The 11,749-nt window shown below is 41.0% G+C and overlaps 1 protein-coding gene across 2 annotated transcripts in view; it reads left to right on the forward strand.

Annotated features, from left to right (window-relative positions):
- adam22 (ADAM metallopeptidase domain 22) overlaps nt 1–11,749 on the forward strand; it is a 69,826-nt gene that overhangs the window by 55,383 nt on the left and 2,694 nt on the right. Inside the window, exons 15-30 of one of the 2 annotated variants that reach the window (XM_031734042.2) lie at nt 370–469; nt 935–1,006; nt 1,204–1,296; nt 2,027–2,107; nt 2,193–2,243; nt 2,346–2,409; nt 2,515–2,620; nt 2,704–2,823; nt 3,265–3,433; nt 3,958–4,057; nt 4,841–4,931; nt 5,043–5,096; nt 6,447–6,647; nt 6,999–7,099; nt 7,329–7,395; nt 11,451–11,574. In XM_031734042.2, the coding sequence (XP_031589902.1) occupies nt 370–469; nt 935–1,006; nt 1,204–1,296; nt 2,027–2,107; nt 2,193–2,243; nt 2,346–2,409; nt 2,515–2,620; nt 2,704–2,823; nt 3,265–3,433; nt 3,958–4,057; nt 4,841–4,931; nt 5,043–5,096; nt 6,447–6,647; nt 6,999–7,099; nt 7,329–7,395; nt 11,451–11,574 (1,594 nt within the window). The remainder of the gene's footprint in view (nt 1–369; nt 470–934; nt 1,007–1,203; nt 1,297–2,026; nt 2,108–2,192; nt 2,244–2,345; nt 2,410–2,514; nt 2,621–2,703; nt 2,824–3,264; nt 3,434–3,957; nt 4,058–4,840; nt 4,932–5,042; nt 5,097–6,446; nt 6,648–6,998; nt 7,100–7,328; nt 7,396–11,450; nt 11,575–11,749) is intronic. The other variant, XM_031734043.2, reaches the window with a different exon arrangement.

The following is an 11,749-nucleotide window of genomic DNA, read 5'->3' on the forward strand; positions in this document are numbered from 1 at the left end:
TCAGTTGTGCTAAATGTCTGTCTCCATGTTATTGTAAGGATCTCCTCTGAACTGTGAGTATAGTGAGCCTGTCATAAAACCTCTAATATTTAAAGTGTGTTTTATGTTTGGTAAAAAAAAAGAAGCAATCTTAAGTATTTTAATAAAAAACAGTTCACACTAGTAACTGTAAAATTGTGTAAAACTAAATTGTAATTAAGTAAAAGCACGATACAAAGACTGAATGGGTTAAGGTGCTTAAAACTGTGTTTTTTCAGTCTTTTGTTCTTTGGTGTTGGAGGGAACCCTCTCACACACAGTAAAATCTGCACACGCGGTTTGTTTTGTGTCCACGTTAACAGCCCGATGCGTTCTCGTTGTTTTGAACAGTTTTTACCTGCCTAAGAAATTCTCTGACTGCAATGTGGAGGAGTACTATAACTTCTTGAACAGCGGTGGAGGAGCCTGTCTGTTCAACAAACCTCTGAAGGTACATCATACTTTCAACCAAATGCTACGTATGTATATAATCTATATTTACTGGCAAATTGATTAGGTATACCTTGCTAGTATCAGGGTGGATCCTCTTTTGCCCTCAGATCTGCTTTAATTCTTCACGACATCGATTCAACAAGGTCCTGGAAACATTCCTCAGAGATTTTGTCTTTTTTTGACCATTCTCTGTAAACCCCAGAGATGGTCGTGCAGGAAAATGACAGTAGATTGGGAGCTGTTAAAGCTCCATGACATGTTTAAAGTTGCTGGAATCACCTTTATTCTGATGCTCAGGTTAAATTTCAGCAGGTCTTCTAGACCATGTCTACATGTCTAAATCTAGTGAGCTTCAGCCATGTGATTGGCTGATTAGATATTTGTGTCAACAAGCAGGTGAACAGGTATACCCAATGAAGTGGCTGCTGAGTGTATATATTAATTTAGCTCTTTATTCACTCAGCTGTTAGACCCTCCAGAATGTGGCAATGGCTTTGTGGAGCCAGGAGAGGAGTGTGACTGCGGAAGCCCAGCGGTGAGTTAAACATGAAAAATACACAGATATATATACTGAAGGCTTAACCTTTATGGTCATCCAAGGTCAAAGAGATGAGTTACAGCAAAATAAACAATCAAATAAAAACAGTTAACATCTGAAGCAGTGAAGTAAAGTCATTGGAGAAATTAAGGCAAAGAATAAACTGTGTTGAGAAAAGTTTTTCTTCCTTTCAGGAATGTGCAAAAGAAGGAGAGAACTGCTGCAAGAACTGCACCCTGACTCAGGGCTCTGTTTGTAGCAATGGACTCTGCTGCAATAACTGCCAGGTACTAAACCGGACAAGCTGCTTGTGTCAGGGTCAGAGTTGGCAAAACACAGGCCATATTTAATGAGGGTACAAACTGACATAGTACCTGATGATGTATTTGATTTTGAAGCAGCTAACAAAAAAAAATGATGCTGCTGTAGAATTTGACACTGTCTGGAAAAGTAGCAGGTTTTAAGTGTTTTTTATCTAAACATACTGATCTTTATAAACAGATATGGAACTGCAGAGTATGGTGGATTTTTGGTTTAGTCACATTCAAGCAGGGTTTGGTTGCATCCAGACAAACAGTCCATGTGGAGAGCAGAAGCTGAAATACTATTAGCTACGATCTGATGGGAATTTAGTTTTAAATCAGCTTTTCAAAAATGTATCTGTGTAAAATCTAACAATGACTGACAAAGCAGGAAGTGTTGAACTAGATATCCTTTTTCCTACATTGGAAGCACTGAAAAAATGGCTGTGGTCTCCAGGGATTATGCCACTTTCAGGCACTCCTCCGCTGCTGAAACTGAAACGGAAACTATTTAGGACCATTAAATCCTACAAGAAAAGATATGGACATAGTTCACATTGATGGGGTGTGTTTTAGCTGTGAATGGGCAGACTTGTCACACACTTTACTTTATGATGGCAAAAAACTTTTGAATTTTTGTTTTTGTTTTTTCTGCTGGACATAGAATGAAACACAAAACCTTTTCCGATTTAGTTTGTCTTGTGTGCTGCTACAGATGGAGTTCAGGGGAGTTGTGTGCAGAGATGCGGTGAATGACTGTGACATCCCGGAAATCTGCTCGGGCAATTCCAGCCAGGTGAGCACGGATTTTTCCTCCTAAACATCTGCTCATACTTAGATTTGCATCACTGTATTTTTGAGGCTTTCTCTATTTTTTGCAGTGTCCACCAAATGTGCACAAGATGGATGGTTACACATGTGAAAAAGACCAAGTAAGATGTTGATGAGTTTTATGTGCTCTTGCATTAAAATGTTTAAAAACCTCTCAGCTGATTGGCATGCACTTTGTTAAGAATCACCTTGTTTGCCTGCAGGGTCGCTGCTTCGGTGGAAGGTGCAAAACCAAAGACAGACAGTGCAAGTTCATTTGGGGAGAAAGTAGGTGTTTTCTCTCATGTGCATTCCAACAAAAGGAGATCTAGAGGAGCTGCACAGAAAACACCCTCGTATTATTCTCCTTAAAATTGCTTGTGTTTCCCTCAGAGGCAACAGCAGCTGACAAGTTCTGCTACGAGAAGCTTAACATCGAAGGGACAGAAAAAGGCAACTGTGGGAAAGACAAGGACACGTGGATCCAGTGTAACAAGCAGTAAGCCAGTCGTCTGTGCCTCCTGTGGAGCTCTGGGTTACTTTCCTCTCCTGCTGATATGTGTTTGCACCTTTTGTGTTCAGGGATGTTCACTGTGGCTATCTGCTGTGCTCCAACATCTCTCCTGCTCCACGACTGGGAGAGCTGCAGGGAGGGCTGACTTCATTCTCTGTAGCCCAACACAGTGCCTCTTTGGACTGCAGGTAGCCAAAAGAACAAAAAAGAAAACACCTAAAACAGTCTCTAATGATCATTTGTGAGCTGTGTTTAGTCTATGGAATGCTATTGTTTGTGCAGCATTGAAAGAGAAAACTACTTATAGTGGAAAATATACAATTTCACTTCTGATTAATGTGCACTTTACCAAATTTCCAGGCTGTTTAAATCCCCTTTAAACCAAAGATGACAGACTTCTTTCCAAACTTTTCATGCTCTTAAAAAAATCTCCTCACTTGTTGTTTATGAAGCACATAACTCTAACATCGAGTAAATCCTTCATTGATTGTTAGAGAACCACCGTGTCAGGAAAACTGTATTCTTCTAAACATCACAGATGAACTAAGAAACAGCAGCCTGCAGATCACGCCACGTTTACTGCAAGCCAACATAGCCTTTCGAGTCACTCAGTCTTGTTTGCTCTTTAGTGGCGCTCACGTGGTGATCGACGGCGACATAGACCTGGGATACGTCGAGGACGGGACAGCCTGCGGCACAGACAGCATCTGCTTCAACCACAAATGTCTCCCCATCCAGCAGTTCAACTTCAGCACCTGCCCGGGGACGACTGACAAGGCCATTTGCTCTGGAAATGGGGTACACGCCAACAGCGAACTCATACACCAACGCCTAGAATTGATCAGCTGAGGGTGTTTAGAGAGGTTGAGATTGGGGTGATATTAACTCTCAGATAAGATAAAATAAGACAAGAAATACTTTATTTATCCCACATCTGGGGAATTCCCTTGCCACAATCTGCCACAATTGGGCACTAGAGTCATACTGACAGTTCCCTTTCATTAACTACATCAGGATTTTTATAACCAGGTAGAAAAAACTGAGCTGTACTGTTCAAATTGCACATCTCAGGGATTAAATGTGTATTTAAACTTGTTTACCATAACAGAGAGAGATGTTCCACTGGTCTGGGCCAAAATGTAAAATAAGTTTGGAATATAATATAATATAATATAATATAATATAATATAATATAATATAATATAATATAATATAATATAATATAATTGTGGTTGCAATCAGACCAACTTGAATTTTGACCCATAAAGTGCCCATAACAGACTTCGACAAATATCTAATTATGTTACATTTTCATCCTGTAGGTGTGCAGCAATGAGCTGAAATGTGTGTGTAACCGGGGCTGGACAGGAGAGAATTGTAGCTCCATGTTTCCTGTGGCCAAACCCACAGCCTCTGTTTCAGGTAGACATTTTATCCGCCCTCTACACCTGATACACCTGTTCCTGCCTCTGTCTCTACATCACATTTTCCCTCCAGTCATATTTCAGGGCTGCTCTGCACACCTGTCCCTCTGTAAACCCCCACCCCTCTTCCCAACCGCTACACCCGTTTCATTTCTTTCTTTATTGTCCTTCCACTTCACCACAGATATGTCATCCTTTTCTTTCTTTTTGTTGCTTTTCAATTGTTTTTTAATTTTTGTTATTTTTGGGGGCTCACGTCTGCTCATTAAACCTGCTGCATTTGTATTCACTGAACCTTGCATGTCATTCTTTTTGTTTGTCATTATTTTCACACTCATTCTTTGTCGACAGGCCGATGTCTTTGACGGAGTGATTTGAGGTCAGATTTGAGTTCCTTTTTCATTGTGTTTGTCTTGTCTATGATGTCATTTCCCGCTCCTCCTCGTCTTGTCTCACTCCAACTTCAGTCCCATCACAGTTAGATAATTACAGCCCTCGTTCAATTGAGAAGCAAGTAGTTTTTATTGTTACCCTGAATGGGAAGCGCTTGTAGGTTCCCCTTCAGAGTAGCGCTGGAGGGTGACCGAGGTTTTGGTGGTTTTTTTCTCCCGTGTCTTCCTGTTGAACTTTTCCTGCTAAATGTTCTGTGTTTTTGTACTCTGCTGCACTGTTTTGTGGTTTGTGTATCCCCATGTGTCTGCATTGCTCCAGATACAAGAGACACACACATCTCAATTAACACACATTTGGTTTCCCACTCTACTCTCTTCCTCTGTCTCAGGTATCGACAGCACTAACATCATCATCGGGGCTATTGCGGGCTCTATCCTCTTCCTCGCCCTAATACTGGCTGTAACAGCCTGGTGCTACAAGTGAGTCTACACATAGTTTGTGCATGTCTGATGATGAGTGATGAGTGGAAATAATAATAAATAAAAGCATGAACTTTCTGGATTGTTATAAGATTGCTGTTTTCTTTACAGGAGCTACAAGCAGAAATGCTACGTCGAGTCTGAGGTTCACCGGAGATTCTGCCGGTTTGCACACTTTAACGTGTTTTTCTTACTCTGTTATTTAAAGCGTGACTCTAAAGTGCATGGCAGAGCTGCAGCTTGTTTGAATGTGTTATTGTTCTCTCAGTAACTTTTTCTTTTCTTGTTTTGTTTTTTTTTTTGCAAAGACCACAAAACCCGTAGTTAATACTCAGTCGTATCTTTGTGCTCAAATGATCCAAAACCCGGAGCAAGATCTTAAAAACAAATCTGCAGCGAGACCCTGAGGAAATCTGAAATATCCTCGCCCTGCATAATGACAAAAATGACCAAAAATGTTTTCTAATTTGTTACAAGTAATCGTCTTGCATTTAAATGTCATCTACATGAAGTTATATAATCAAAAGGAAAACTAAATATCAAATGTAAAAATATGCATGAAGGCCGTGAGTGTGTGGTGGGCCCCGATTGTACTGCATGTGGCTCCAACAGGTGATTTTACAATAACAAAGTTTTAAATCAATAGACTTGTAGATTTTTAGCATAATTTATAACATTTATAAATGGATACATTTTTACTCTTAAGAGCTTGGAAAAGAAGGCAGATTGACTTCTTCAGCTTTGTAAAGATGGGTTTGTGAAGTTGTTTCATCCAAGAGGTTTTTACAATTCTAAAACAACTGGCAAGAAATAAACCCCCACTGGGTTCTGTCTCCTATATAGGAGAAACCAAACGGCCACTCCACAAATGTCCTTCTTCCTTTACATACAGTTTATGCTCATCCTTCATTTATTTGTATGACCTATTTTCAACGTTGGCAGGAAAAAGTTGTAAGGAAGTGATGAATATCGAGTCACAAAAAGTTGTTTTGAAAATTAGCTTCAACAAGGCAATTATTAATGAGGTCAGAAATCTTTTACATTTGGGTTTTTTGTACCACTTCTTAAACTGAAAAGCAAGAAGTAGCCAAAACACTCTTTGCATATTTATATTGCCAGTAAAAGTCGTTGAAATGTTTATGAGTGTTTTTATTATAGAAAATAGAGAAAACATATATATAAAAAACATTTTTCTCTCAGCCAAAATTTTTAGACATGATATGAGTATAGTGATGTTAGCCAACTGGACTGAGCTAGAACAAAAATACAGAGAAATGTAAATGGGGGCTCTTTTGCCAAGAGATGTGCTGTGTGCTGCATAAGCTCAGTGCAATAACTGAACAGCTAATTACATCATAAAAAATGCAAAGCAGTCACCAGAGTAGAAGAAAGCAAAATGTGGCACAGATCATAAATGGACTATAAAAAGCTTTTAATGAAAATATATGCAGGTGGCTGTTTCCTGTCATGGTGTTCACCTCTGCAGCATCTAAATGAATTCTTCTGTACTTCCAGGCAAATGCCTCCAGGTGACTATGTCACAAAACCTGGAGATCCAGATTCTTTTTACAGCGACATGCCTCCGGGTGTAAGCACAAACTCGGGCTGCAGCTCCAAGAAGAGGTCAGCCTGCCTGTCGCACCTGCAGATTTGCACCCCATCCTTCACTCCCTCCATCCCATCCATTTCTCAGAACCTCTCACAGTTTGCCTTCAGGTGTGCCATCTCACCATCACTCATTCATTTGCTGGCAAGTGTGTGCGTGTGCATCACCGGTGTAGATGAGCTCAACATGTTTTCGTGCTTTCATTAGGTGTCTTACCTTTTGCTGGAAATGACCAAAATGCACAAACTTGTGAGCATTTTGGCAGTTTTGCACCAAGTGCTTTCATCTCATGTCATATTCATCTGTCATGATACGTTTTCATGGCTCATAATGATGACATGACGTCTTCATCTTCTGATTATTTTACCTCAGCCTCTTTTTAGCCTCAACTGCAGCAAACTTGCAGCATCTTAGGAAGACGTTGCTGAACTTTTTTTTTGTCCGTGCTTCATGTGATCTAGATCTAATGGCCTGTCCCACTCGTGGAGCGAGAGAATTCCAGATGCCAAACACATCACTGACATCTGTGAAAATGGGCGACCAAGAAGCAACTCGTGGCAAGGTAAGTTGTGCTTTTTTTGTTTCTCAGGATGAAAGAAAATGAATGTGTTTGTTCAGGACAGGAAAACAGTGAAAGAATCTAACTCATGTCCTGATCTTTAGGCTAAATTCAAACCACAACTAACAAACCAATTGTAGCCCTGCTCATACAGGCCTGCTTTTTCATTATCATCCCATTAAATACTTAGCGTGTGAATGTAAATGTGCACTTCCGTTTTGTGTGTCTTCAGGAAACCTGAGCGGTAATCGTAAGAAACTGAAAGGAAAGAAGTTCCGTGCTCGCTCGAACTCCACAGAGTAAGTAATATTTGGGAAACTGATTAAGTTGTGATGTCAGTGAACACTCTACCTGCAGATAGAGAGACACCGTAGTAAAAAACACTAATGCATCAAAGAATCAAGCTGACATTATCTTTATATTTTTCATTTTTTATTTTAGAAAATCTCACAAAAAGACCAAAACCAACAGTTTTTAGGGAAAAGGAGCAAATGTAGATCAGTATTTTCACCTGTGGATTACTGAATAATTATATTTGCAACACTGGCAGTCACATTTGGAACCCTTCAGTCTTGGTCAGACAGCCAGACTCTGAGGATGACAGTTTAGGCCAGCAGATGTCTGTGCCAAGACCGTGCACCGGTCACTGTTTATGAATTCAGATACGATTTTATAAAGGTAATGAAATCCAAAGCAATATCAGAGGTTAGTTGATAGTTTCAAGATTACATTTCTATGCCGCATTCCCTCCTCTGCTCTCCAAGTCAACTGTTTACTGCCATGTGATGGGACTACCAATGACCCACAGTCTGCATGCTCATATGCACATATACAGTCATATGAAAAAGAAAGTTTTTGCAGGACTCTATGCACAGCAGTCTCTCACAGCTTTGCACACGCTGCAGGCTTTTTGCTGCCGTGCTTGGGATCATTGTCCTGTTGCATGACCCAGGCCAAGCTTTAGCTGTTGGACAGATGACTTTGGTACAGAAGAGGTCAACCATGCACTCTTCTGTACCAAAGCTTTCTCGAGTCATCTATCTAACAGCTGAAGCTTGACCTGGATCAAGCTTGGCCTGGCCCAAATCATAACCCGTCCACCACCGTGCTTGCCAGTTGGTATGAGGTGTTTGTGCTGATATGCGGTGTTTGGTTTTCTCCAAACGTGGTGCTGTGCATTATGGCCAAACATCTCCACTTTGGTCTCATCTGTCCAAAGGACACAGTTCCAGTAATGTTGTTGTTGATAAGATGCAACTCTGCAAACCTAAGCCATGTTGCCAACTCATTTTTCTTGAAAAACAAGGCTTTGTACTGGTAACTCTACCAAACTAGCCAAACAAGTTCAGTCTTTCTTTCATCCGTGCTGTCATGAACTTTAACATATAACATGCTAACTGACGCCTGTAGAGTCTGAGATGTAGCTCTTGAGTGCTGAGCAGTTTCTTTGAGAATTACACCGTCTGAGATTGGGGAGAATTTACTGAGATCTCCGGTCTTGGGAAGATTGTATTGTTTGTGTATTAAAACACACCTGAATGCTTCAGACCATTACTGTGTGTTTGCAGAAATTACAACATTAGCAGGAAGAGACTTAACTGCGGTGCCTGTGTTTATTGTAACAGCAGTGTGCAGTTTCAGTATTGTGTGGGCAACAATTAATTATTATTACTTTTTATTTGTGGCTTTTCATCTTTGGCCACAGTTAAATGGAGACAGAGAGGGTAGAACACATACGCTCAGTCAGTTTATTGTTGGTTTTGGTCTTTTTATTAGATTTGTTTACAGTCAACAAATAAATTATAAAGTTTGATATTCTTGTCTTTAAATAATTTCTGCAAAGAAAATGAAACAATGCTTTTGTTTGTATCAGACAGAGAAATGTAATTGTATCTCGTTTTGCATTGTTCACATTGATATGCTCTATCAACGTGAACTCTAAGCTTCTGTTTGGCTTTTGAGGCCGAAGCTTTAAATCTTTTAGAGTTTACCCACAGCCTGTGAACAAATAAGATATGTGCATACCTGCCTGTTGACTGTGAATGCACAGTGAGCTGTGTGCATCAGCTGCCTCCCAGCCTGGTATGTCGGTCGGTTTGTGCGTCTGAAGGTCTTGGCATAAGGAGTAGTATGTAGTGCACATGTTCTCGATATAAGCATGAGACTGCCGGAGTGGCAAAGAAGCTATAGCTGCTTGGAATGATGAGACCAACATGCAACCGAGCCTGTAACTCGCGACACAGGTGTTTGTGATTTTCATAGTGCCGTTTTCATCTGAAACCACGCACAGGTCTGTCCGCCATCTTCTCACCATTTTTTCCTCAATTGCATCTTGTTCAGAATATCTTTGCTCTGCTCTGCTTTCCTAAAATATTTCCTCTTCCTCTCTCCCTTCCCCCTACCTCACCCCCACACTCGCTTATTTCTGGAGAAATTTCTGTCCGTTTCTTTTTTCTTCCTTTCTTTTCTCTCTTCTCCCCCCCTCCTCACCTTGTGTTGTGTCCCTTTAACTTCCCTCCCCCTCAACCCTCCCACAGGTATTTAACCCCTCGCCTCAAAACAGAGTTTTATGATGTAACTAAATGGGTAGAAGATGTGAATAGAAACACTCAAGGACCTTACCTTAGGTATTACCTCGGACCACGTCCTGTATACCCCACACGCTTGTCAAAAAACTCCCTCACTTTTTGGTTTGATTTGTGGTTTGGAAAGGAAGGCTTAGCGCCAATCTGGTCTTTTCTTTTCTTTTCTGGAGACAATTCAAAGCTGTATCTCAGAGAATGGCATGTTGCAACTGAGAAAAGGTTGCCACTGTGCATAAATAAGAATGATGAAGAGACATTTTTAAGCTTTACATTTTTTTTCTTACCACTCAAGTGCTGAATTTTTAAGTTGCAGATTTTTATTTTCCTGCTTTATTGTATTGATGCAAAAACAAAGATGGCTATTACTGCCTGTGCTAGTGTACAACTATAATCCAGTCATTTTTATTCCTAATTTCTCCTTATTCCCTTCTTTGCTCTCCTCCCTCCCTCCCAGTCTCTTGTTACCTCTGCATGTTCAATGTTGTTCCGTCAGTAAGTGTTTTGTGTTGTTCGGCCCTCCGCCTCGCTCACAGTAACCTCACGTGCCTTCACGTCAGTGTGATGTCACCGCAGAGCCAGATATTTCAGGTGCCGCTCTGACATCATCATTGCGCTGTTGTGGCAAAAGCTCCGATCGTGCCCAAGGTCTATAGATGGTTAGAAACACAAGCTGAAGCTCGCTAAAAGAAAAAACATCAGCAAACAGCAAACCAACAGTGGAATCTATAGGCCTTCACTGTCCAGGCGCACATTTCTAACCCTCTCCCTCTTCTAACCTAGAGTAGAAACAGCCCAAAAAATGGAGAGACATGGAGCTTTACAGCAGGTTGCAGAACTTTTTACTGCAAACTGAATATTGAATCCTCTGTAAAAAGATAACAGCAAGACTTAGAAAAGGAAATAGACAAACAGGAAGCTGCAGAATGAATATGAAGCTGATCAGATGCCACTGTTTTACAGAAGAGACACATTAAAGGTTTAAACACTTCAAAGTTCCTTCATGTGAGGAGAAAAAAATAACTTCTGCAACCTGCCGTCAAACTGCTCTGGTCTTTCCATCATTTTGGCCAACCCAGGACCATTCAGTCACCACGGTGCAGTGATGTATAGAAGCCGCTGCGCATGCTGCAGGCTTTCTGCTGCAGGCTTTCTGCCGCTGTTTCACTGGACTGGACCTCTTCCTCTGACTCTTGGTCTTTTGTTTTTTCACCCAGCTCCGGTCTGGCTCGCTGTCCCAGTCGCCTTTTCATGCTCCCACAGATTGAGCTATCCTATCAAGACAACACACCAGCTAAGCTTAGAGCAGAAGTTACCTTTAGCAGCATGCTTTGTCCACAGTGGCTAAAGTTATTGTTCTACAGCTTCTAGCTGAGAGTGTGTTGGGGCTTGCCGAAAATGCTGTGAGATGGTGAAGCATGAAGGAAACTATGACTGTGCCCACACTGCAGCCGGGAACTGTTTACTGCTGTGTAAATGAATACATATCATGCACAGGGTTTGCTCTTAAAAGCTAAGCATTTTATGCAATTATTATTTTATAATTTTGTCTCCTTGCTTTCTGGTGAGCAGCTTCTAGAAGCAAACTCTCTATTTAGGAAGGTGAAAACTGAATAGGTGGAGCAGCTGAAGGAGGATGTTGCCCAAAGTCACAGATCTAACCTGATTTATGTATCTGTGTCTTTGGACAACTTAGTCCTACCCTAACTAAAAAAAAGGGGCAATAGTTTTATGATCACATCACATCACGGTTACTTTATTTCTTTCCTCAGGACGCTATCGCCTGCCAAGTCTCCCACCTCCTCCACAGGATCTATTGCATCCAGCAGGAGGTACCCATACCCTATGCCTCCTCTCCCCGATGACCAGAGGAAAGCCAACAGGCAGAGCGCCAGGGCAAGTATCAATCAGAAACACAATACAGGGATTTATGCATTTAATGGTGGTTGTGTGTGCAAATGAAGCTACTGAAGCACATTATAATGACAAATAAAGTTTAAAGAAAACAGCAGAACTGTAAGTCCAGCCTGAACTCGACCAGCAGTAAACTTTGATGCTAAAAGGCTTCTCT

Source organism: Oreochromis aureus, linkage group 11 (genome assembly GCF_013358895.1).
Source record: "Oreochromis aureus strain Israel breed Guangdong linkage group 11, ZZ_aureus, whole genome shotgun sequence".
NCBI lineage: Eukaryota > Metazoa > Chordata > Actinopteri > Cichliformes > Cichlidae > Oreochromis > Oreochromis aureus.